General features: G+C 39.9%; 1 protein-coding gene across 7 annotated transcripts in view; it reads right to left on the bottom strand.

The window, feature by feature from the left end:
- ubr4 (ubiquitin protein ligase E3 component n-recognin 4) overlaps positions 1-26,453 on the bottom strand; it is a 56,627-nt gene that overhangs the window by 28,174 nt on the left and 2,000 nt on the right. For 4 of the 7 annotated variants that reach the window (XM_078170158.1, XM_033629477.2, XM_078170159.1 and 1 more), the window contains exons 2-40: positions 25,138-25,235; positions 24,887-24,990; positions 24,469-24,598; positions 22,333-22,478; positions 22,014-22,113; positions 21,633-21,774; positions 21,307-21,431; positions 20,902-21,026; positions 20,550-20,609; positions 20,174-20,364; positions 19,774-19,873; positions 19,123-19,260; positions 18,577-18,694; positions 13,005-13,192; positions 12,681-12,837; positions 12,448-12,533; positions 12,136-12,305; positions 11,473-11,752; positions 10,606-10,738; positions 9,468-9,547; positions 9,250-9,378; positions 8,740-8,922; positions 8,421-8,543; positions 8,084-8,313; positions 7,714-7,832; positions 7,504-7,601; positions 6,870-7,027; positions 6,353-6,559; positions 6,021-6,122; positions 5,835-5,935; positions 4,974-5,361; positions 4,668-4,731; positions 4,271-4,462; positions 3,684-3,754; positions 2,903-3,095; positions 1,977-2,210; positions 1,152-1,322; positions 877-1,059; positions 235-393 (exon numbers count right to left, since the gene is read on the bottom strand). In XM_078170158.1, coding sequence (XP_078026284.1) covers positions 235-393; positions 877-1,059; positions 1,152-1,322; positions 1,977-2,210; positions 2,903-3,095; positions 3,684-3,754; positions 4,271-4,462; positions 4,668-4,731; positions 4,974-5,361; positions 5,835-5,935; positions 6,021-6,122; positions 6,353-6,559; positions 6,870-7,027; positions 7,504-7,601; positions 7,714-7,832; positions 8,084-8,313; positions 8,421-8,543; positions 8,740-8,922; positions 9,250-9,378; positions 9,468-9,547; positions 10,606-10,738; positions 11,473-11,752; positions 12,136-12,305; positions 12,448-12,533; positions 12,681-12,837; positions 13,005-13,192; positions 18,577-18,694; positions 19,123-19,260; positions 19,774-19,873; positions 20,174-20,364; positions 20,550-20,609; positions 20,902-21,026; positions 21,307-21,431; positions 21,633-21,774; positions 22,014-22,113; positions 22,333-22,478; positions 24,469-24,598; positions 24,887-24,990; positions 25,138-25,235 — 5,776 coding nt within the window. The remainder of the gene's footprint in view (positions 1-234; positions 394-876; positions 1,060-1,151; positions 1,323-1,976; positions 2,211-2,902; positions 3,096-3,683; positions 3,755-4,270; positions 4,463-4,667; positions 4,732-4,973; positions 5,362-5,834; positions 5,936-6,020; positions 6,123-6,352; positions 6,560-6,869; positions 7,028-7,503; positions 7,602-7,713; positions 7,833-8,083; positions 8,314-8,420; positions 8,544-8,739; positions 8,923-9,249; positions 9,379-9,467; positions 9,548-10,605; positions 10,739-11,472; positions 11,753-12,135; positions 12,306-12,447; positions 12,534-12,680; positions 12,838-13,004; positions 13,193-18,576; positions 18,695-19,122; positions 19,261-19,773; positions 19,874-20,173; positions 20,365-20,549; positions 20,610-20,901; positions 21,027-21,306; positions 21,432-21,632; positions 21,775-22,013; positions 22,114-22,332; positions 22,479-24,468; positions 24,599-24,886; positions 24,991-25,137; positions 25,236-26,453) is intronic. The other 3 variants (XM_078170160.1, XM_078170162.1, XM_033629480.2) reach the window with 1 other exon arrangement.

The raw sequence follows: 26,453 nt of genomic DNA, 5'->3' as shown, positions 1-26,453 counted from the left end.
GGGAACTTAATTGTGATCTTCTCTTCTCGCAAAAACAGGAAGCATTTAGAATAAGAGTGCTTGGCAACACAAAAGCAGCAAGCAAAATGCTTCACTCTCATTGAAAATCATTACAAAAAGCCGTCCCAGGCTGCTAACACACACTCTGTCTGATCAGGACCTAATGGGTTTATTTGCACCCACAGGATTAGAAAACAGAACAATCTTAAAGTGAAAGGAAGCTGCTTTTCTGACCTTGAGGCCACACACAGCCAAGTAATCTTCATTACAAGGGTTTCCGGTGAGACTGAGGACAGTGAAAGGGACTGGAGCAGAGGCCAGACGGGTCAGTGTTAGCTTCCTCTTGCTTGAGTCAGCCTGTTTCAGGAGAGTGGACAGCTGCAGAACTGTGATCTGTGAAGAGGGACATGGAGAGAAAATTGGTTATCGGATGTTCAGACAAAGAAGAAAATATTAAAGAACCTCCAACAGAAATGCACATTCAAGGGTGAAGAGAACAACTTCAGACCAAATTTATACTGTAAATGTATATCATTCATATTTACATTAAAATCTATCAATTGAGCTTAACATGACATGTTGACACAACACATTCTTTTTGCTGTATGGAATGACATGATGATCAAGTAGTCCATGTCTGCTTTATTTCAAAAGTATTTGCAACCATGCAGCACTGCCAAAAGTACAGCTTTGTTTAGTCGTGGTGCTACTTTAAGTAACTAAACTCAGGTATATCAAACCCTGTCCGGAGATAAATTCAATTGTGGATTTCTAATTCAAAATCTAAATTAAATTGTGTACTCAATCTATTTTTTATTACTGTATAATAACAACATCCTTATTTCAGGATTCAGCATATTGGTTTGTGAAGCTTACCTTCCCCTTTTCATGACTGACTGCAAGGTGCTGGCGGCGGCCGTGGGGTGAAGACAGGACACACATGGCAACACGACGCAAGACATGTGCACTGATGAGTTGGCGTATAGTTTGTCCCTGGTCCCCACTGTAGTTCATCCTCACATTCTCAAAAGCCCCTTCCTGGGAGCCAAGTGTGGGCACCTGAGGAAAAGGGGAGCAATTTACATGCAGTTTATTATATACAATGTAGTAATTTTTTTTCTAACCTCTCCAAATTATACAGGTTTTCCTACCATTAGCTGGTCAGTCATCTCCACAGTTTTGTCCTGAGTATGCAGTTCATTGAGTGCTTGCTGAGCCCGGCTGCTGCTTCCCACTGCTGATGCCTGCTGGAAGTTGGTCTGGATAGCTTCCATGAGAAACATGAGCATCTCTAGTATGACTGCTGCAGTGGACGATCCCATCTGTTGTGGAGAAAGAGCGCCAAAAGCTTGGGGTCACACAATGTGCAGTGCAGTTCACGTAAAATAAACCTGAAATACCTCTGCTTTAAGAAGTGCAATACTGTTAAGTCATTTGAGTCTTCGGCTAAAAAAAAGACAGATGACAGAGACAATCACATGGGGAAAATTTCAGAAAAGATATCTGCACTCATGTTTTCATCATCATCTTAGAAATATTTAAAAAATAAAATCTTTTTGATCATTTGACACATTGTCATCTCATCACGCCTGGATTGCTGCAGCGGCCTCTTTTCTTGCCTGAACCAAAAATCTATTGATCAATTCCAGAATGTACAAAATTAAGCTGCCCAGGCTTTCAACCACAACCAAGGGACATAATCACATCACTCCAGTTTTAACGTCTTCACACTGGCCCCCAGTACGTTTTAGACCCGATTTTATGGATTACTTTTTTGTTCCAGAGGCCTGGCTGAAAACTAAAGGGGACACAGCGTTTGCAGTCAGGACCCTGAGGCACTGGAACAATATGCCTGAGAAAAGGTCAGCTGACTCAGTTTTATGACTTGAATGATTTTTCTGCTTTGTGAAGCACTTCTTAACACTGTCTTGAAAATCCTTTATAAATAAATAAAGACTATAAATATTTTATCTCACCACTTGTGTTACCAACTCCTCCTGGCAGCCCTCAATGCTCTTGCACACGCTGCTTTTCTTAGGTCTGTCTTCATCACCAGGTTTGCCATCGCAGATGGTGACCTTGCCCTTGTCGGAGGGTGAGGCATTCTGGTGGCGGATAGCACTGTCAGGCATTCGCAGCTCACTCTGGAACGCAGAGGACTCTTTCAGGGTGGAGCCCATGCCACTGCTGGGGCTGCGTTTGACCAAGGCCTGTGGATGGTATGACACAGAGTGGAGCAGTGAGAACAACAGCACTGTTGATGTGTGCATGCATGTAAAACTGAATGTGACAGCACATCAAATACAATCAGATACATCTTCTTTGTTTAACTTCTTTATGATTAGAATAACCTGCTATTGTTTTAACTTTGCTAGCTCCTCCAGGGTGGAGTATATAGTAAGTCAAAAGAAATGTGAGAGATTGTGTTGGTTGGAGGCACACTTTTTCAAACAAAAATCATGGATTGACAAGACTCCTCATATCACTGTAACAATTATTAACTGTACTGACAACTGGAATTTGCTGCATGCCAATACTTTCACTTTATCTCCTAGAACAAGACTAAATGAGCCAATGTAATCACAAGACTGACACAGAAGTAAAATCTGCTAACAAAAATAAAAGAATGCAAAAAGCCTATTACACTTGTTATCAAAATAAAAGTCAACTGAAGATAAAATGTAGTTGATGGTTTGTTCATCATCACATGCACATTCAGAAGTCCATTATTTAAGATTAACTAGGAAAGCTGGCCTTAACAATAAAAAAAAAAGTTGACAACAGACATTTGTAACATGATTTCTCTCATTTTATGGCCACACGTGTGGGCTAGCTATAACCCTGACCAAATGAAATGACTGGATGGAAGTCAATGGGGGAATGACTTGCAAGCCAAAGTTACCGCTGTTGTTCTCTTCCCATGATGACCTGAGGTATTCGGTCTCACCTGGCAGCTGCCATCCTCTTTGGCACCGCAGTCACAGAAGAAAGAGCCATATTTGGCATAGGAGATCTCATGGTCTTTGTGACAGACCTTGGCGCACACTGTGCACACACCTACCCCATCCACCATTTTACAGGTGTGACAGTGGTACCTAAAGAATAAAAACGAACAGGACAGACTGTTTATAGTGCATAAACAATTTAGTGATAACAGAATGTCACCTGCATATTTCTACATAAAGGTATTTTAGCAGGTGAACATCTGAATCTCATTTGTGTGTGTGCATGACAGGAACAAACATAGCTGCGTAACATAATTCACATAACAGGTTTCTGTTATGGCAAACCTTACTTTTTCTAAACTTAAGTGTGAGGCAGCACCTGGAATGTTTATTCCAGGTGCTGCCTCACACTTCAGTTTAGACTTTACAAATCTTTTGTTGAATTTTTCACAATGCCAATTCTATGAAGTTTCCATGAATTTTAACAAATGTCAACAACTACTCTGATTCACGTAAATCTATTGTATGTGGGATCTTTATACTCCTCTTTAATCTGAGTTATGACAGGGGTTTCTGTGTGACAAATCTATTTTCAAGTGCAACAAACTTGCAGTTTGTACCAAAAAGACCTATGACCTGCTAAAAATCCCTTAAGTTAATCATGATTAAAAGAAAAAAAGGACCCTTGGTCTCATTCATGAGTAAAACAAAAACCCTAGAAAACAAAGTGTTCCTTACCAATGCTGGTTCATGAACTCCTTCTGAGTAATGGTGAAGGTGCACAGTTTGTTGCAAAGGGAGTCTTCATCCTGTCAAACAATGACACATTTGTTACAATGAATTGTTCCATTTAACTCAAGCAGAACTCCTGACATCACAATAATGAGAATGTTGCCCATTGTTCTGGGAAATAAACTATGATGGTAAAAACTCATTATTTGTTATCTTCATATTTTTGTTTTGTTGGACACTGCCATGAGCTGGACTTGGAGACATACTATGCACCTAAACCAGAGGGATTTTTCCTTTAAGTCAACCTGCAGCAGGAAAATGACTTTCTGGGGCAATTGGTTTAAAGTAACATTTTGTTGTTTTGCTATATTCTATGTTCCTCAGATTGTTCAGAAGGATTGATTGTATAATAATTTGACATTTCTGTTTAGTTAAATATTTAAGCGATAACGTTATACATCATTTAAACTGCGGTAGTTTTCACAACAACAATTCCATAACATTTTATGTTCAGGTCTGTACACTGAGCATTTACAAAACATGGCCCCCTTTCAGGAGGAAAGACATTGAGACATAAAGGGATGAGATCTCACAGAGTCCTCTGCTTGGGAATCATCCTCCTCTACAGCAAGTTCCTCCACCCAGTCCGAATCCACTTCCATTGCCTTCTCCTCTCCCTCCATCAGCAGCGCTGTGGTGCCCTGGCCACTGCTTTGCCGCAAGGCATTCATCACATCAGCCAGATAGGAGATAATGTGGCATGAGCATTCCAGCATGCTGGCGTGCTGAAATCAAGGGAACAGGTGCACATCAATTACTCGGCAGTTAACGATTAACAGTGCTAATAACTCCCTTTGGAAATGCCAAACCCTAAACATGTTAGACCAGTGTTTAAAATGGAATTACATGTGGATTCATTCAAAATAAGGCTCTTTCAGAAACTGGTGCAATATACTGCTGTGTGTGTATATATGTGTGTATAAAACATACCTTTCCTTGGGATAAGTTTGTGCTCACTTTTTCCACAACATTCTTCTGTGTTAAATACTTTTTGCTGCAGAGGAAAAAAAAAAAAATTATTAATTCTAAAATGTATATACATACATTTAAGATTGTATTGCTATTTGATAATGGCCAAGGGATTAGGTTACCCAATACAAAGCACTATTTAAATCCATGGTGATTATTCTGAGTACTTTTGGCTAGCACTTTTTCTGGTGACTTTAGCCTTAGCACCGATTCTAAAAAAAATCATGCAGTTCAGACAACAGCATGTCTGTGAAACTCATTTCTTACCATCTGGTAAGCCAGTCAATAGCTGCCCTGTGCAGTTGCAGGTGACCGGCCCCCTGTCCAGCGCTGGCAAGTGTGGCCATGATGACCATGAGCTCAGGAAACCCTGTTCCATCACCATTGGCCAGCATGTCTGTTGCCATGGGAATGAGTGTGCTGAGGAGGACAGTGCACACTCCTTCGCCCACCTGGCTGTTGTCACGCACAATATGAGTGGTGAGCACTTGCAGGAGCTGCCGGTTTTCTTGCACTATTTCCAGCTGTTCTGAATCCTTTGGTGGGGTGGCCGTCATGCGCGTCAGCCAGGACTGCAGACGAGAGGGCTCCACGCAGGCCAGCTGGGCCAGAGAGCCACACAGGCACAAGAGGCTGGGGTTTGGGCTTTTCTCCGCTGGGAACGACAGCATCACTATAAGATTAGGCTTATCAAAAAAATCTGATGTATCTGCAACTTGCAGCTTTAAAGATTTCTGATTTGATTTTTGACAAGGCAAAAGTATGTTTCAAACTTATTGTTGGATCATCAAGCAGTGTCTGAAATGCTCTCACCTACATCTTTCCAACAAAAGACTATGGGGGGACATGTCTCACAATTTTTGTTACTTTTCAAAACCCACCATGAGACAAGCCTGGCCTCTTTATGCAGGGTTGTGCAGGGGTGACAGAATACTTTTGTTCTACCGCCCACTCTCATGTCAGGCTTTTCACTCTGCTTTCAAATGTGGCCATCCGGAGTGGCACATCACATTTCTGCCATTTCGTGTGGTCAGACAACAACTCATATGAACTAGTCCATTTGAAGTATATCTCAGCCTTTTGATAGCTTTTCTTTATTAAACTGAGCTCTGCCAACAGTAGACTTACTGAGCTGGAAAAGCTTGGTGAAGAATTTCAGCACCCTGTTGCAGAACTTTGCTGATAGATTTTCGTTGGCTGTCGCCATCATAATCTGGACAAGCTCACCGCTGTGAGAAAAAAAAGGCACAAAATAAGTGAGGTAGCAGATCAAATGTTTAAAAATTCAGCCTGTGTTGTCAGTTGAGCGGATACCTGAAAGAAAAGAATTCTTCCATTGCCTTGCGGACCTGACTGCTCTCAAGCTGTTTTTCGAGGTACTGAAGGCATTCCTCGAGGACAGACTCATCCAAACCACTATAAAAGAAAGAGATCAAAGGCTGATAAGAGCAGTGAGACTCAACCAAACAACAAATGTGAAGGAAAGTAAACACAGACAATGTGCTACAATAGGATAAAAGCTGCACAGTGGGGCATTATTCTCTGGGTTCAGCACTACAAAAACCTGTTTCACACCACACAGTGTTTTGATGTTAATAAAAAATATATTTTAATACGTTTAATTAACTATGTCACACATGTCATACCTGTTGGGGTCTGAGTGATTGGCAATGATGTTGTAGCACCCGGTCACCAAACGCTCGTATATGCGGGCTAGGAAAGCATCAGACTCTGATGGGCCGAGGATGCGCTCAAGTGAGGTGCTGCTGATCTCAGCTACGCTTTCTGTGCTGCTCTCCAGGAGAAGGGGCAGCAAAGTGCGCACAACCTGTGAAGGATTCAGCTCCTCTGTGCTGAGGAGACGAACACACAGCAATATTAACTAATGTTTACAGGTTTTTCATGAATACATTTTACTTATCACATTCTTTATGTTATATTTTGAATGACTTAGATTTAAACTCAGAGCATATCTATGATTCAGAATCTGAGCTGGGATTGCCTGCACAAGGCTCTCAACTGGAATTAGATTACAACACTCACAGAGAGACCTCATTCTGTGCTCAGAACGCCATTACATTTCATTAAACAGATGTCTGCTCCAATATTAATGCTCTGAATGTCATATACAGCACCTTTAAATTGGACTGGACAAGCACTTACACAATGAGGTCGCCAGTGAGGCGAACCAAAGAGAGTAGGATGTGTTTAAGAGAAGAGGCCAGAGGCAACGACTGACAACTCAATGTGCCCAGGTGAGCTGCTTGGATGGCACTGATGTAGCTCTCTGATGGAATGGTATCATTGGCAAATGCATTTCGCTGAGAAAGAAAAAACACAAGACTATTAGTCTTATAATTGCTGATACAATTATTTTTCTTAAATAACATACTGAGTAGGGCTAGGCAATATGGGTAAAAACTATACCTTGATATTTTAATACTTTATGTAATTATATTTGATATATCTTTATTTATCAAATGCTTAGGTAGGTAGATAATTCAGATAAGATACATAATTAAAAATGAATGGTCAGCATCAATATAAAAGTAAGAACAATGACATTGGAATTATTTCATCTTGTCAGTGCTGAGAATTTGGGATAGCAGTGGGTGGTACTAAAATGTTAAATTTACATATCATCCTTCACAGTAGTCTTACAGTCAATGGCATAGTACCAGCCCACCTTCATAATAAAGGCACAAATACTAAATAGTGAACAGAACTCTTCTAATATAGCGCTTACAAGGAGGAACAGAGTCAAACTGAACCATAAGCAACAACTTTATTCACGTACCCATGAGCCAATGTTGGGGAATTCATTGGTGTGGATGCTGTTCCAAGTATCACATATTGTCTGTACAGCCGATGGTAGGTTCTGCATAATGCTATGACCTGTGATATTTCATTCAAAATAAATACAAGTTAAAACAGTCAGTGAACAGAAAAGTTGTGAGAGTAAATGTACTGTTTCACAATTTTGCTCTTGAGTAATTGTTTCACGTACCCAGCAGGTTGGCCTTGCAGCGGGTGGAGCCAATGGACAGAACTGCAGCATAACCTTGGAGCTTGGCATCTGTAAGCTTGTTTTCCCCTTCCTCTGGGATGTTCATTAGCAGGTAAGACCTGGTCACAACAAGTTTGGTTTGATCATATTATTCAGATAAACATATCCATCATTTCCAGCAGAGGAAGTGATAAAACAAAAATTTATAAATAAGACAAAGCAATACATAATCCTGTAGTAACCCTGCTGCTATTTCTGTGATATCCTTATATTCCAACTTTTTAGACATAAAGCATGGCCTAGACAAGCTTGTCTGTTGTTCAGTGTTACTTTAAGCAAAGTACAGGGGTTAGGCTGATCCCTTTCTCACCTTGTAAAGGCTGTGTAAACATCAGTGAGCTGAAGCGTGGCAGGCAGTAGGTTCTTTGTGATCTCAGATGACTTGTGAGTGTCTGCCTCAATGGCAACCTTGGACAAATGCTCATCCAGGGAAACCTGCACTTTGGAGATGACTGCATCCAGTGTATAGATAGCTTGTAAAGAGGGTAACTGATCGAGTGGAAGGATGCCGTTGGGGTCTACACTCGAGAAAGTGGAAATCTGCAACAGAATCAAATTGTCAAAGAGTGACAGTTGTGCTTAAAACTTTGTCCTGTTTGTACAACAATCCATACAAAAGTCAACTATGACTACGTTGTAATCATCACCTGTCTGGCAATGTACTCCTCTGCTAGCTCCACATCGTATTTAACGGTGTTGCACTTTGCAGCCGTCATCTCAACCAGAGAGGCTGCTTGGTCTGCTTTCATTCCCTGCTTCACCAAGTGCTCCTGTCAGTGATGACATGGGCATAGTCATACATCAAAATTAACCACAATGAAAAAAGAACATTACATTACTGGATTAAAGACACAGTGTAGTATAATGTGTATATGAGAAATCAAAAAGTCAGTAATTTCACGCCAATCTGCAGCAATAGTTTTGATGTCATTTATTTGTTTTCTTTGCTTTCAAGTGTCAACGGACCTTGATCCAATTCACGTAGGTGGATACTCGGAGACGTGAGGACCATCGAAGCGTGTGCAGGATGTCGCTCTCACTGGGATCACTGCAGCCATTCTTCAGCTGCTCCATGTAGGCTTTTGAGGGTGGTAAAACGCCCAGGATCCTCCACAGCACCAAGAAGTAGTACTGAAGGGAGCATGCCTCCTGTGCAGGTTGATAAACAAACTTGCATTTTTTTCCAATCCACAATCAGATAATGTCACAGCTGAATTATGTTACTGTTGAGTTACTATTGATTAAAACGTATCACTTCCTGCTAGAGCTTTACATTGAAGGGCTTCTGAAATACAACAACTTGGAAGGCTTTTATTTGAAGCACATTTAGGTCTTAATTTCAAATATTGTGGGTGAATAATAAATAAAAAGGTGGAGCCACTGAGAACTGTAATCTTAAAGTGCTGCAGGACACCTGCATCTTGGACTTGTTCACCCCGTTTACACAGTTAATGGTTTGTTGTGCTGCGGTCTCACCATAGGAGTGATTGGCTTGCTCTCCTGTCTTCTTGCAGTGTCAAACTGAGAGCCTGCAACCAGGAGTGAGATGAGCCATCCATACAGATCATCATATTTAACTGTTCCGTTGAACAGTTTTGGAAAGACCTGAAAGGAAAAAAAAAAGAGATATGTTTGAATATAGAAAGATTTTTTTTTTTACCCATGTATTCATCTATTAGAGGTCAAAGTCTCACCTTGCTGTCCAGTCTGCTGATATCATCTTCAGATGCCTCAGGGGACAGAACGCAGTAGAATTTGGGCTGAACATTTGAATCTAAGAAAGGTTGAAATGCATGAACAGAATATTATTTTCTCATCTAGTACCATCATAGCCACACTGTCTTCACAGATAAGACACAAGAACACAGACAATATGAAGTACATGTATGAAAGTTGCAGATGTTCTTAAAAATTATTTATGTTTTTCTTATTGATCTCTTGTTGTTTTAACTCCCATTTTCTTGTTTAACTTTGTTCTTTTCTCGCTGACACCTCACACAAACAACAGTGCCAAGCCAACGATGGCAGACACAGGACACAGAGTTAAGCCCCTTTCCCACTGGACATAAAACCCACTAACACCCAGTAACATCTGGCTTTTGTCTGTAGCTGGAAAGGTTACAATCTGTATTCGTTTGCGGGACAAATAATTCTGCAATAGTCATGGATATTTATCAGCCCCAGCTTCGATTGGCAGAAATGGAAACTTGACACCTGGCTGGACACGTAAATTTCTGCCCAGTTCCAGCAAGACCATCAGTAACCTCTGCGACTCTCAGGCATCTCAGGCACAAATTCAGTCCATCTCCATCCAAGGAGCACTCAAAAATCATTTCAAATTAGTCAGCAAATTAGTTGAAAGAGACTAAGTAAGTAACAGATATAAAAAAGGAGTAACCACTGTAACATTTTCACTAACCTTCATGCTGCTTTCTACTGTCAACTAGAATGGCATATTTATCTAGTGGCAGTGGGAAAAGAGTCTATTGCCTATTTTTTAGAGGGTTTTTCCTTGTTTAAAATGTACATGTTTCCTTGTTTAAAATGCACATGTGTAAATACAATATGTGCAATGCATTTCTGTAGTTTCATATGAGTCAAACTACTCTTTTTCAGAAAATGTCCTCAGAAAGAATAGGCACTGAGATAACGTTCAAGTTGGGATATAAATGCCACTTGGGTAAATACTTCAAACAGCCAGTGACTTCATGTGCACAGATAATCTTTGTTAATGCTAAAAAAGGATGTAGTTGGCAAAAACAGTCCATGCTGCCGATGAACTTTGTTACCTACTGTGGCTAAAAAAAAGTACATTTCTTTCATGGGTCTTACCTGCTGAACAGTGTTTGGCCCAGTTCTCCTCCACCTCTTTGAATCCATAGTAAAGTGGGAGGCCGCTGCGTTTGCCTCCTTCCTGAACAGAACTGGGTCCAGTGGATGGTGGTGTCAGGAGGTTATACTGCACCTATAAATAATGTTCATGGTTGACAGAGGCTTAATTATTTGTTGTCACAGTGCCACACACACAGTCAATTTTATTTAAGAGTCAGCATTACAATGAAAATGACTTATACTACCACTTTCTTTGGCTGTAATGTTACTTTCATAGGTGGATTTATCAAATCAAAATAACTCAGAACAACAAATTACCAAAAATGAAAGCTCCAGTACCACTCAAACCATGAGTTTGAAGCGTGTCTGACCAGAGTACATCTTTATTTTTGCTTGTGTTTTGGCTAAAAATAGAATACAATGCCATTTTTTTTTTTTTTTTTTTTTAACTTTTGTTGGAGGAAGGGGTTAGCAATTCGAGTAGAGCAGGGTGAAATCTGAATTGAGCGCAAAGCAATATTGAGCAGTGCAGCTTTGAGCGGAGGGAATGAGCAGCCCCGCGAGTGAGGAGCTGAAATTCCCACTGCTCTAATCCACTCACATGCTCTGCTGTGGTATTATCAAGGTGTGAAGCCAATAGCTGCTCCAAAGGAATTCACTGGAAAAGTGACTATCAGGATAGTCTTATACTCAAATGAGCCTTATGCAATATTTAGGATGGGATCTTTAAGGCTGCTTTGGATGGGTAGATTATCAAATCAATACATTTGCTGGACAGTATTTTACTTGAATATTACAAAAATAAAGTATCCATTTGCCATTTACCATCAAGATAAGACAACTACCATTTAAAAATAAGCAACTAACCTGCTCAAACAGGTACAAGGGTGCCTTTGAGTAGTGCCGCAGCAGGTAGTCAAACACCAGACACAGGCGGGCCAGGTTGAGAGGCACTGCCTTCAGCTGGGAGTCTTTGCTCTGTGCCACTTCACTGATGGCTTGTGTCACCAGGGTCAGGACTGACCGCCGGCCACGCTCTGACAGATTGTGGAAAAGAAGCAGCAGGAGCTGGAGGTGCTCTACATTAAGGTCATCTTCTCCATGCACAGAACTCTGTATCGTGTGCTGCTTCAACGTCCCCAAAAATCTATTAGAGCAGGAAAAGGAAAGGCAGAAGAAAGCAGAAATAGGTAAAAATAAAAAAACTAAAACAAACTGTGTGCAAATGTAAGCTCAGCAAGGACATTTCCTACATATTCTCACATTTGCAAACTACAGCACTGCAAAGGCTGTGCTCTATTCTCAAAAAATGAGTAAATATTGAGATACTTATCAAATGGAAGTTGCTTTTTATTCATTAATTAACACGGATGCCAAAGTGAAGCAGAGCCGTTTCTGTGAGCACTCAGACTCCAGTTGTTTTTTTGCCATTATTATCAGTCAAAACATACAACAGCTTGTAACTAACTGACATTCAATGTATTATGGTTACAGAATCAAGGGCAAATTTTAAGCCATAAGTTGCCATACCTTTCCCAGACTTTCATACACTCAGGTACATCTGGCTCTCCTTGCACACTTGCTTTGTGCTGCCATATGAGGAGAAGTCTGGAGAGTACTGACAATGATTGAGGGTGAATGTACAGAGGCCAGGGACCCTCAGAAAAGGGCGCAACACCTAACTGCTGAAGAAGGGTGCTCTGGGAATTACAAGAGATACAATAATAAGTCATGACATGCAATTAACAATTCAGAAATAACAGGCTCATAAATAGAAGTTACTAGCCTAGGGTTTTGGTGCTGGTAAACAAGACACTGGCTGAACAAAGAAATTTTTCTTACCTGCAGGGCTGGGGATGGAAGATCTGATGTTACCAGGGTGTGGTTGAAGTGATACAGAGCTAGAGAAAATGCTTCATCTGAGGAGCCTGCGGAGAACAAAATGCATTAATCCTAGCAGCATGCATTGCAGTCTACCAATTATGGGCTACACTTCTTTAGCTACTAAGAATACAAAGGAAAATTAGGGTAAAATTTGAGATCATTTTCATGAGCAGTATTTCTTTCTAGTGTACCTTTCACATCTTTGTCCACGTCTTTGATGATGCTGGCTAGTGTAGCCATGTGCTGCTCTGTAAGAGACACGCTCAGGTAGTTGCGGATGAAGTTGTTCCTGGACTTGAGCATTGAGGTGGTGATGAAGTTCAGAATGCTGGAGGCTAAACTGAGAAACTATGGTACAAACAGTTATGAGTTGCTGGATTATCACACATTGAAACCAAAACATTTTCACTGGTTGTTAGTAGAGACATATTAACAGGCTCGCTAGCATTACAAAGAAATACATGTGCCACACCATTATTCTGTATGTTGTTAGGTACAAAAAAATGAGTCCTCACCAGCTCTGGGTCTTTACGTCCAGCTAAAATGTTGCCATTTTCGCTTGGATTCTGCTTGCTTGGGCTCTTCAGTCTGGGAGAAGTCTCCAGAGGTGGAGGTGGTGGAGGGGGCGGGGGAGCAACTTTATCTTTGGTGGGTGAAATTGTCTCTTCAAACCAAAGCCCCAAGATGGGTTCACTGTCATCATCTGCAACAAAAGACAAATAATTTATATACATTTCTTATAGTGGCGGTGAGAAATGTCCCAAGACTTACAAGGCATTTGTGGAGTGGTGGTGGTGGAGGTGGTGTGACCAAAAGGCAAAATGTAAAAAGCATCAAACTAGTTCATGACACCTATGACACTGTGCAGGCGGTGGGGAAGAGCCAAAGATGCAGTAAATAGTGAACATATGGTGACATCCTGTTGGTAAATGTCTACTTAAAGAGGGATACTAGAGAACATTTTATACATATGTTTTTGTCAAAAGACATCCACTTTTACTTACTATCAATAAGAGAAAGCCTGTTTATGTATTTATTTTCCCTTTTTTCATTAAAAAGGGTAGTGAAATGATGAGATAGCTCAAGCTGTAGTGTTTCCCTATGATACCCTAGTTAATAAAAGACTAAAAAGCTGCTCTACAGCATTCCACACTTTCATAGCTGATATTATTTCTCAAGTAATCTGCTACTATAATGTGCACTAAATCTTTTCATATTTGCAAATCTTCAACAAAATTCTAGAATTTTGTACACTTGACATAAAACTAAGATTTAATTAGTCAACATGGGTTCTTCAAAGATTATACTGAAATATAAGCATTTAAACAGCATGCAATGTTCATAGCTGCCTTTGTGTGTGTGTGTGTGTGTGTGTGTGTGTGTGTATATACATGCTATTGGCAACAAGGAGACAGACAATGGTAGTCAGGTTGACACTTGATGCAAAACATGTATTATTACTTTCTAATGAAAGCTGTAAAGTATCTGCCGAACTGAGAACACATCACTGCTGTATTATTCCATAGCAGAGAGCATTATGTTACAGTCAACAACAATTCACAGGCATTAAATATATTTTTATTTTTATTTTTATGCACTACTAGCGAACATGCACCAGCTACAACAAATAGCGATTTTAAATGAAGTTAAAACATGATAGATTTCAATTTTTTCCTGACATTTTTAAGATCTGGCTTCAATAATATCTTTGTGTGATGATACAAGGTTGGTTCTGTCATATGGCCAACACACTAACAGTTCTCCCAGTTCATATATCATCAGATTTTCAAGTCAAAGTGGTGCTCCATGGTCGCAAAATGTGACTAATTAGTCGCAGTGTGGAGCCCTACAGGTAAAAAGACACGCTTACTCGGCTCACGCTGTCGTTAAACTCCTTAAGATAAACTATTACTGCGGCGCCATTAAATGTGAGGATTTTTTCACTGTACGCTAGAAACAAATGAACAACTCTCAAGTCCATGTATTAATCATATTTGCAAGTCGCAGTGGTGCTCTATCGTCACAAAATGTGACTAAATATAGTAGCGGTCTAGAGCCCTGCAGATAATCATTCTCATGCTGAAGGCTTAAAAATCTCATTTTCTGTAATGAAAACTGGAATTTAAATATAATTTTCTCATCCAAGAGCATATGCCCAGAAAGTATCTATATCTTTAAGGCCCAAAAGTTCTCTTGCTTTATTCTAGCTGCTTCCCTCTCCTGCTGTCCAGAAACAGGTTCTTTGATCTACCATCACAAATGGTTTCTACCTTTTAGCCACTACTTAGAGCTGCCCCTCAGCTATGAAAAAATGTCATCATAGTCTCCTTTGATTCTATTTTCCCCAACCAAGACCTGGCCGACAGGGGCTTCTGGCTGACATTTCTTGTTAACCCTCACAACATGAGTGAATTTACAGCACCTGTCTGCCATCCTCACCCACCACCTGACCCAACTCAGATGGCAGCAGCTCTGCTCCACTCTTCATATCTGAGTGTAAAACAAGTTGGCAGATCTGATCATAATACTTTAAAGTCAATTATCAATCTGGTGCACTGCTACCAAGTACACTACCATGACCTCAAGTTCAAACATAATGTTTGTAAAGGACAGTCCATGATTTGCAGAAAAGCACCACTCAGGTTCAGATAGGTAGGTCATTCCTTCTAATCAACCTCCTATAGGTTTTGTCAGTGTTTCCCACATATGCATTGAAGTTTCCCAGCAGAACTGTAGTCTCATCAGTTCCCGCTCCAGGACCGCCCAGATATTCCAAGTGGCTGTTTGTTGCTTGGGCACAGAAAACTCTAAGAGCCTTCCTCCACAGGCAGCAACATAAAGTGCTGCAGGGACGATGTTTTTATGTAGGCTGATACGGGAGTTAGCATTGCCCTGGAATTTCTCACACTCACTAAATGCCTGTCACACCTGAGAACTCCAGACACAAGTATCGCCTCTATCCTGGGTTTGGTTCCAGAACAGATTCTGTGTGTACAGGTGGAGCCCAACTACATCTAGTTTATCACTCGACATCCCACACTTGATCTGGCTGACTCCCTTCTCACCAGAGAGTCTGCATTCTAAAATACAGACTATAAGCCAGAGGTTAGTCCACCAAAGTCTCTGCTTTTGCTCGTCACCCGACTGGCAACACACAACCCTCACACCTATCCTTCTGAGTGGTGGCCCCACAAGGCTACCTATTTCAGGACCTATCAATCAATTAAATATATTCTATCAACATTAGACTTTAAAGGCATCTTGCAGCAGACATACCCAGTTGAAGTATCGACAGATTAATTCAAATACAAAAACAAGAAACAACTGTTAAAAGAATATCGCTGTAAGCTGATATTCACATCTGCATGCAACACACAAAAATCATAACGTTTCAGGTGACAGCAAGACGTAGCATAGTGTGTTTAAGCCCATAGTTTACAAGCACAACTTAAATATACTGTATTCAATAATAATACCACTGTTTTGACATGGGTCCTACATTATTTTGTATCGAGGACCTTTTCCAACAAGTGTAACGAGTAATGCAATGACAGGTAAAAAGAATATAATGATCACAGAAAAAATGAATGAGATCTGAGGTAGGACTAGGTGATAATACCACAAAATCTGTGTAGCACAATAATCCAAAATGTTTAAATCATGAAACATAATGAAAAGGTATTCAATGTAAAAAAAAGAAAAAAGAAAAAGGATTATGTCGAACTTTAACTAAAAGCTGATCTGTCTGACAACTACAAGTCTGCATTAAATTATGGCAGGAAAAGGCAGGGGCACAGACCAGGTGACGAAGGGGTGATGTTGTATTTGAAGGACACAGACGGAAATGAAGACATTTACTCAACATACCAACAGGAGCAAAATTTAGTCGGTCAGTTACTGTAAATGTTGTCATCAGTAACTTTTCTCATACATCACCCAGCTCTAATCTAAGGTTTTAATGCATGTAAAAACAATAATGAGCACCCACATGTCAATACTGCTGGTATTATCTTTTGAACCACACTGAGCCACATATGAATCTCTTTGACAAAACATTGTCATTATCATGTCAATTTCAATGAAAAGCACCTTTCAGACTAGGGGCTGTTTTGCCAAAGTGTCTTCATCTGTGGCTCTGTCATTTTCTAAGCTATTAGGGCCGCAGCTCAGAGCCTATATTGTGAGACATACAATAACAAAATGAATCTAGGACAGTGAAGTGGACACCAAGTCTTTGACCTGAGGACAGAAAACTGCTGACCTGAGACACAAGCTGCACTTGTCTTCTCCTGTCTTCTCTCTGCTGAAATAGTAGACACTGTCAACTACACTGTCACATGGTGTGATGAAGGGTCAAAAATTTTAATTACATTACTGTGCGCGTGTATGTGTGTGTTTACCCTTCTCACTGCTGCCATAACCTGACTGACTGGTCCACTGACAGCACACCTGTTTCACTGCTTTACTGATACAGCTCAGCACTAACACTCAAACACAAACATGACTCTGCTTTCAACACCTGCATCCACACTGTCATGGAAATCTTAGGCATACGTTGAAGGCATTACACATAGCTTCTGGGGTACTGGCTTGTTGGTCAAATTACTCCTTAAATGATTGCGCTTAAGTGCATCTCCATCATGTCTACAATTACATGATGCCCATCAAACTTTCATTTTAAAAAAATGTATAAAAAGATGTTATACTTTCTAACAGTTTCTTCAACATCACAATTATTAAGAGATGCAACAATATGGGATTGCAAGGTTGATAACCGATAAATGTCTGTTTGTTGTTGCCGATAGCGATAGGATAACAGATATTACCTTACAAATGCAAAAATTTTTAAACTTTTTGCAACCTAATATGGCTAATTAATGCCAGATGTATTCTCCGTATTGACAAGCATGTATAGGCTACAAAAATCATTAGAATAACTGACCATACTCTTGGACTAATTATGGTTACCTAAAGCCTTCAGACTCCAGAGTTTTGGAGAGGCTAGCATTATATTTCTGCACGTTTATGTTCAATGTTTGATAAACTGCTCGTACTGCTACGGATAACGAGTGAAGTCGTTGTCGACTTTAATGAAATGTGCCTTAAAGTCCTTTTCATACTCTCTGTTGTGGCCTCTTTATGTTTTTTGTCAGCTTTGTGCCTGCGAGGGGAGCTCAGCCCTACGACAACACAGAGAGCCATAGAGAGAAAAACAGAGGCAAAAATGTCCCTGCAATAATTACGATTTTCTGCAGCCAGGAGGCTTGTTCGTGTGTTTCAAACGGGAAGACATTCTTTGCAACATAGGTCAAGTCACAGGACTGTTAACCGATCAGCTGCAGATACCCCCAACTTTTACTACAGAATCAAACGTCAGCAGCTCAGAGCGGCTGCTGCAGAATTTTATAGTCACTGCATGGTGGCCATGCCTCATGCTCTCAGAGGCAATTGTAGTCTAAAATTCTGTTATCTGAACAATAACAATTTAATTTTCTCACTTTGATTTATTGTGCATCCCTAAATTCTGATGAGGAGACATCTTTCGATCATAAACAGTTCGTAATCCTTGCACTATCAAATACTACTAAATAAATATGCCACTTTTAGCTAAATTGCCAGTGTTAATATAAAATTTGTATTTCACTAAATACCAGTTATATATCCCCATTTTGTTTTTGTTGGAGACTCATTTTGCTTCACTGCATGCTTTTAAAAATGTACACTCCAATTTATATTATTTATAAGGCATGGTTAAGTAAACACACCAGCTGCCTATTTCCCCCATCCTGTCAATACATGTCCTCTTCTTCTTTCAAATGTATAAATGTTTAATTCTCCAGTCCTTTTGTGCTATTGTTCCTATATTATCAATGCTGTGCAGAACAATATGTGCACTGTTTCTCGTATCATCTGTGCCAGGACTTAAGTAGTAATTATGTCCAGACAGGAGTTGGAGGTATGGTTATTTTTTCGTGTTTGGCAAATCTAAAGCTGCTATGAGAGTGTATACTCTAGCATGAACCTTCAGATACAAGGAAGCTTTCTAAAGCGATGATTTAATTGCTTAAATCCAGACTGATAAGGTACCTTGACTGCTATCCTCCTCTGTACTGCTGAAGTCATCCTCATAGTAGGTGTTTGAATCTGTAGAAGCGCTGGCATCACTGCTGACTGAGCCTTTTCTCTGGCGTTGGAGAACACAAGCCTGATGGAGGCAAAAACAAGAACAGTCTGACTGATTATCGCAGTTTCCAATCGATTTTGATTTCGATTACACTTTTTCCCACTCGCTCACTAATTTCATGAACACAGCAGAATGCAGAGGACAAAAAAAAAACCTGCCAAAAAAACTGTGTTGATTTCATCATCACAGAATTTTGTATCACAGTATATATTTTGTCTCTAAATATATTTTGTTGCACTTATGTTGGTCCAAATTATGAATTAGTTACCCTTTTATATTAGATTTAAATTAGGTTTCCCCCTGACAGGTATCTGATAGATGAACTGCATCTTTTGACCTTTTGTCTAAAAGCAGTGCAAGCACTTTTCTATTTGCAATACAGAAATTAATAACACAACATAAACTGCAATTGTGCAAATTACAGGTATGTAAATTTATAATGATTGCACCTTTTTGTATGAAGTGGAGAGAAGGGTGAAGAGTAGATTGGTCAGGGGCACGGAGTCAATGAGCCTCTGGACCCTCTGGATGGAAGTGCTCTGTGCCATGATGTTGAGCTCAGCTGGTGGCCCATCACTCGCCCAACCCTGCAGGTGGGGAAAGGGAAAAAATGGAATGATGAAACATGGCTCTTAGGGAATAGTTCCTTTTGCATATGTTTGTTACAGCTCTTTCTTAAATGTTTAGATCACTTTTATTATTTAGACATGATTTTTTTAATGAAATAAGACAAGACAACCTTACTTGGCCATCTTTATAAATGAAGTTTAACTGGATTGTAAACCTGTGTCTTTGCTTTTATTAACAGTAAAACATCAGACATGATGTGGCCAAAACACTTGGGAAGAAAGCAGAATGAAAAGTGATGTAGATAGCCCAACTGAGGCATAGGAAGTATTTTGGCTCGTCAAACAACATTTCATTCATTGTATTGTTTTCAGAAGACAGGTTGTGTTCACAATTAATACAATAGCTTGCCCTTACTTGTGGTGATATATAATACCAACACAAGCCAACAGTTTCACACATGTTGCAAAATTACGAACATTTATTTTGAAATACAGAAAATAAGTAAATGTATTTTTTGTTGTTTCACTTACCCGGTGCAGAGCCTCAACTTGCAGATCCTGGAAAAGCGAGGTCAAAAGTTTGATGGCATGGTTGGCCAGGATGACGGACAAAACACCAAACCCTTGGTGTCTTCAGGAAAACAACAAAAAGAAAACAACAAAATAAATGCAATAATTAAATGAGCATTACATATAAGAAATATACAGTTCATGCCTTTTAATTTATAAATTAGACAATTAACTCAATGTGCAGTACTGTCTATTTTTAATTACACTGTAGTGGGTAGTAGTTACTGTAGTAACCACTACCCACACCTTAGTTTATAGCCTATAAATAAACTCCATAACTGATAATGATCAAAAGACAGAACTGAGCCACAGGGACACAAGAAACATTATATTGACTGATTTCATATTCATTGGAAATTACCCTTTGCCAGGACCAAGTTTAGGCGATCCTGCGCCATCCTTGGTGCGAGCAGCAATATCACGGACACGCAGGGCAGCCAGGGGATCCTTTTCTTTCCCTTTATCCGCCAGGGCAGTGGGGCTCAGGTTGAGAATCAGGTACAGGCTGTTTAAAAGGCACCAGGCTCCAAGAAGCTGGAAGTTCTGGTAATGCTGTAGTGCACAATTAAGTAAAAAAAAAAAAAAAAGTCACCAAGAATGTATTTTTTAAAAACCTCCATCACAATTTTTTACTTTAACTTTAAACCCAGTAAACTTCTAAAGTATTGCAGTCTTGGTTAATCAAAAGGTATTTAAATTTGTTTTTTCTTAAACAACTCCAGTAATCTGGTGCTCACCTCTCCTCCAGCTCTGCGGGAGTTGCTGATGGCTTGTCCAATCATTTCATAGATCTCCAGCTGTTGCCAACACAAATTTTGCATTTGTTACCATTTTAAATTTGCTGTATTTCGTTAGGGCATGTTTGCCAAAATGCCAAAATATGGGAAAATAACCTATATGCAGACCCTGTCAGAATTCAAATGTATCTCCCCCCAGTTCTTTCATGATTTGAAGTCAGTACACACTAAACTCTCTGGGCCTATGTAAACACTTGTGAGTATCAACATAAAAGTTCGCAAATAAAGTTTCAATGTAGTACCAAACTAACATGAGAGCATACACTGACAATGTTGTACTCATAATACTCACACATTTCTGGACAATTGTGGCTGCGTCATTTTCATAGTCCTCCTCTTTAGTCCCAGTGGAGGCTGAGCGAAGCTGCAAGCCACTACCTACCTGCAGGATGGCCATGCAAGTGGCCACACTCACACCTAAAAGGGTAAAAATAGAGTTGTTTTTTTTTTTACCAATTTCACTCCACACTATAATATTCAGTTGTTCATTAAACAGGGAAAGAACATTAGTGGTTCTTCCAGCTTGCACTAGTACATTCAGGCAAATATATTGCTGTACTGCTTTATGGTCTATTGAGATAGTTTTTTGTAGAAGAAAACTGGTATTGCAGTCCTATCTAAAATTCCTCCTTCTTTGTAGAAGATTAAAGCAGTTTGAATTACTGGACAATAATATTTACAGAGAGCTTTCACCTACCAGCATAGAGACAGCTCAAAGCCAGCACGGTCATGTCCAGTAATCTCCCTGGTGTCAAGGGCTCCAGTACAGGCAGGGAGAGTGTGTCCAATGCCATGGTTACATCTATCACCAGTGAATGAAATCTAGGGTATGGGTTTTAAGAATACAAAGTTATTTGAATGTTTGGGAGAAAAAACTTTCCAAATGTTATTAATTGAAAACACACACAGAAACTTAGAGATGATAATGCTGCCTTAAAACAAATCCTAATATAACGATATAAATAATACTTTATCTTGACATTAGAACATTTTAACCTAGAACATAAATTAAAAAAAACATACCCATTGCGGACAGCAGTGGCATCAGCCACTGTGGCAGGCATGATAAAGAAAGAGTTGGCTGATACAGCATCCTGGAAACGGTTGATGTAGCGCAGAAAGTAGGGCAGGTTGAGGCACACTCGTAGCAACTTCTCAGACCCACCTGGAAACACAAATTATGGAAAAAAAATAACTGCCAGCTCTGATGAGAACATTACAAGGAAAAAAGAAAAAGAAAAATGAAAACACATGTGACTGTCATGTGGCTAGTAAAGGTAAAGGGAAAATGCGCTAAACCTAGAGTCTTTTATATTACCAACAAGATACTTCTGCGGTATGATACAGTATAACTGTAAACATAATAAACCAAAAAAGTCCTACAACAAAGCAACATCTACTCACCAAGTTCCTGTAAGCTTGACACATTCTGAGAGACAAAGGCATTTTTCATTTTGGCCTGAATGGCTTGATCTGTGGTTTGGTCATCACAATCACTCTCAGCCTATAATTGAGAATAGATGAAAAACCTAACAATCATGATAATTACAATGATATGTTCCTTTTAATTCCATATGTGGCTAACTTTAATTAAGGTTAAACGTGAGTTCATTTTCAGTATAAATGTTTAAGAAAAAACTAACAAGTTGCTGTGGTTAACTTAAGCTGTCCATTACTGACAACACTGAAGCGGGCAGCTGGAGAACTGGTCTGTAACACTTGCCTGCATGTGTGCTGCTGATGGGGAGGCCAAGATGGTGGTAAGGTCAGGGTTAAAAACTGAAGTCAGTTGGTTAAAGAAGTTCATTTGTACTTCTTTGTGTCGAAGCTCTGGGTTCACAGCACTGGGCAACTCCTTCTGATCTTCCACTATTAAATGCACAAGAAAGGACACAATTTTTTTTTTCAGTCACATACCAAAGCTTTGAAGATTTCTTGTTTTGCTCAACAGCCTGTGGGATTATTCTGTCAATTTTTCAGCCCCAGTATACAGCGCCTTGCAAAGGTATTCACCCCCCTTTGCTTTTTAACTATTTTGTTAGATTCCAACCTGTAATTTAAATGTTTTTCATCTGAAAATTTCATGTGATGGATCTGCACAAAGTTATCTAAGTTGGTGAAGTGAAATGAGAAAAATATATATAAAAGAATAATTTAAAGAAATAAAAAAGTGAAAATTGGCATGTGCATATGTATTCACCCCCTTTGCTATGAAGCCCCTTAAAAAGCGCTGGTGCAATCTATTACCTTCACAAGTCACAGAATTAGTTAAATGAAGTCCACCTGTGTTCAATCTAAGTGTCACATGATGTGTCAGTATAAACACACCTTTTCTGAGAGGCCCCAATGGGCTGCAACTCCACTTAGCAAGAAGCATCACATCATGAAGACCATGGAGCTCTCCAAACAAGTCAGGGACAAAGTTATAGAGAGATACAAGTCAGGACTGGGTTATAAAAAAATATCTACATCTTTGATGATCCCCCGGAGCACCATCAAATCCATAATCACCAAATGGAAACAACACGGGACCACAACAAACCTGCCAAGACAGGGCCGACCACCAAAACTCACAGACCGGGCAAAGAGGGCATTGATTAGAGAGGCAACAGAGAGACCAAAGGTAACCCTGAAGGAGCTGCAGAGTTCTACAGCAAACACTGGTGTGTCTGTCCATAGAACCACAATATGCCGTACACTCCATAGAGCTGGGCTTTATGGAAGAGTGGCCAGAAAAAAGCCTTTACTTAGTGTTAAAAACAAGAAAGCACGTTTTGAGTTTGCCAAAAAGCATGTGGCCGACCCCCTAAATGTATGGCGGAAGGTGATCTGGTCAGATGAGATTAAAATTGAACTTTTTGGCCACAAAGGGAAATGCTATGTCTGGCGGCAACCCAACACATCCCATCACCCCAAGAACACTGTCCCCACAGTGAAACATGGTGGTGGCAGCATCATGCTGTGGGGATGTTTTGCAGCAGCAGGGACTGGGAAACTGGTCCGCATAGAGGGAAAGATGGATGGTGCTAAATACAGGGACATTCTGGAGCAAAACCTGTTTCAGTCTGCCTGTGATTTGCGACTGGGACGGAGGTTCACCCTTCAGCAGGACAATGACCCGAAGCATACTGCTAAAGCTACGCTTGAATGGTTTAAGGAGAAGAAGTTAAATGTGTTAGAATGGCCTAGTCAAAGCCCGGACCTCAATCCAATTGAAAATCTCTGGTTTGACTTGAAGACTGCCGTTCACAAGCGGAAACCATCCAATCTGGGGGAGCTGGAGAAGTTTTGCCATGAAGAATGGGCAAAAATCCCAGTTGCAAGATGTGGCAAGCTCATAGAGACTTATGAAAAGAGACTTGCAGCTGTAATTGCTGCAAAAGGTGGCTCTACAAAGTACTGACTTCAGGGGGGTGAATAATTATGCACACTGAAGTTCTTTGTTTTTGGGCCTTTTTGTTGTTTGCTTCACAATAAAAAAAAATTTCACATCTTCAAAGTTGTTGGCATGTTCTGTACATGAAATGATGCAAATGCTCAAACAATACATTTTAATTCCAGGTTGTGAGGTTTTAAAACGTGAAAAATTCCTAGGGAGGTGAATTCATTTGCAAGGCGCTGTATACCAATAGTATCACTATAAAATCACTGCACCAGTCAATATAGCAAACTAATTAAAATAATGCCAATATATAGCCCCAAGTCAAAAATGTCTCAGTTGGCCCACTTAATTTCTCAGTTTTTAATGACTCTGTTTGTTCTTTTTCTGAAATTAATGAATAATTCTACTATCAGTAGTAATGTGTTGTAATCAGCTAAGAATTGTTAAACCTCGGTCTGTCCTTTAAGGGACACTTACCATCTGAAAGGGTCTTCACGGTTTGAGGCAACTTGGCAGATTTCATCATAGCAGTGAAAGTAATGATTTCTGTGCGATCTAGTCTGCTGCAGCCGGTGCAAAGTCCTTTTATAAGAAGAATCAGGTGTTTCTGAAAAAGCACAGAGTTTTACTCAATTTAATTTGTGTTTTTATATAGTAAATAATGTCCTTTTAAACAGAGAACTGACGCATGTAACCAGAAGATACAAGTTAATACCTATTTAACTTATTAACATGTATAAACAAACATGCAAAATTCATTACAACTGCATCAAGCCAAAGTGGCTGACATAGAAAACATAGCTACATTTCATCTGTGGCTGGTCCTATCTCCCTAAAACTGACCAGCTGAATGCAGTCCTACATCAAAATCTCCCATGCAGTTGGTTTCTCTCACCTGTGATACCGCACATGCCTCATCTGGGTTCTCCAACCGCAGTAATGAGAATTCAATCAATACTTTGCACGCTGCAGCAACTGACAGCAGCTGATTTCTCGGTACTAGAGAGAGAGAGAGAGAGAGAGAGAGAGAACAAAAAAACAATTTACTGGCTGAAAGAAACACAGCCTGTAACATTTGAATGTTTGGCTGAATGACAGTAGCAATTTATCATCTGTTACACTAAAGAGAAAATGAAAAATACATACTTTGCCCACATACTGTGGTGATGTAGTGTGCAGAGAGTGCCACAAATGATGAGTAGAAAGGCTCATACTGTTTGTCGTGGTGAAGGATGTCTGATTCACTGCAAATGACAAGTGGAATATCTCATTAAACACTGTCAAATATGAATTTATAGCATGTTTCTTTCTGGAGAACAGTGTTGGGAGAGACAGAAAACACAGATGATGACAGGGTGTTTGTATGAAAGACACTTCAGTTCAGTTAACTTCATACCACACATAACATTTAGCAACAGTCTGATAACCTCCTTCAACCCAGACAGGTTTGCCAAAAATGCTCATCTATAAAAAAAAATCCGTAACTGATAATCACACATGCAAATGTCATTGTCACGAAGCAAATGATGATACATAGTGGGGCATTATGTTTGGTCCTCTGTTATTTAAATTTTAGCGTGTGCTTCTTTTTGTGGTTACTAACTGATGTACAATAATTTCAGCTTCCCAGAAAGGCCTGGAGAAAATACTATTGTGTAGGCACACTTGTATGTGTTTCACAAACCATGTTAGTTTATTATTAATGAGTGTTAATAAATGTATTCTCACACATAAAAATAAAATCACAACTGGCCCTGGCTGTCAGTATAGTGACACTACATTGTGTGTTGCCCTCAGGCAAGAGCAATGCCTTTGAGTACACTATTCATGCAGTCTTTTCTAAAATGTCTTGACAGATGTGCTCTGTGGCTCATTGCTGTTTGTCACCACTCCATGTTAAATTATGCAGTTAAACTTAGCCAAATTGGCGTCCTAAAAACACCTGGAAACACACAGATCTGAAGGAATGTTTCTGCTGATAAGACTTCAGTAGTGTTCTACGTCATCTTTCCAGCACTGGCACAAACTGCCCAAGCCAAATGACACCTCTTCAATCTGTGATCTGATCACATACTTTCAGACAGATGGATGGCAGTCTTTGTTAGTGGAGATCGACCTGTGTAGCCAACTCGCTGTTCGTATCAATCCATTACAGGGACATTGACCATGTGCTTCTTTCCTTGTCTACACTGTATACTGGTGATTTTTTCTGCAGCCTCCATGGCATCAATCACCAATACAACCAAGCATACAGAAAACACCTCTGCTCACTATGATTACTTAACTCAAACACTGTAACTTGCAATTACCAGAGTTAAAGAAAAAAGGGTTCCCAATAACACCTAATCCATATGCCTGGATAACGCCTACTTCATGAACTGTCCACTGGGAAACGGCACAAGGACATAAAGACCAAAACCACACAGACCTGCTACCCCTCTTAATTAGCCCTGCCATAGAGC

Source organism: Epinephelus lanceolatus, chromosome 8 (genome assembly GCF_041903045.1).
Source record: "Epinephelus lanceolatus isolate andai-2023 chromosome 8, ASM4190304v1, whole genome shotgun sequence".
NCBI lineage: Eukaryota > Metazoa > Chordata > Actinopteri > Perciformes > Serranidae > Epinephelus > Epinephelus lanceolatus.
The sequence above is the reverse complement of the archived record's forward strand: the minus strand, read 5'-3'. Positions and strand labels throughout refer to the sequence as shown.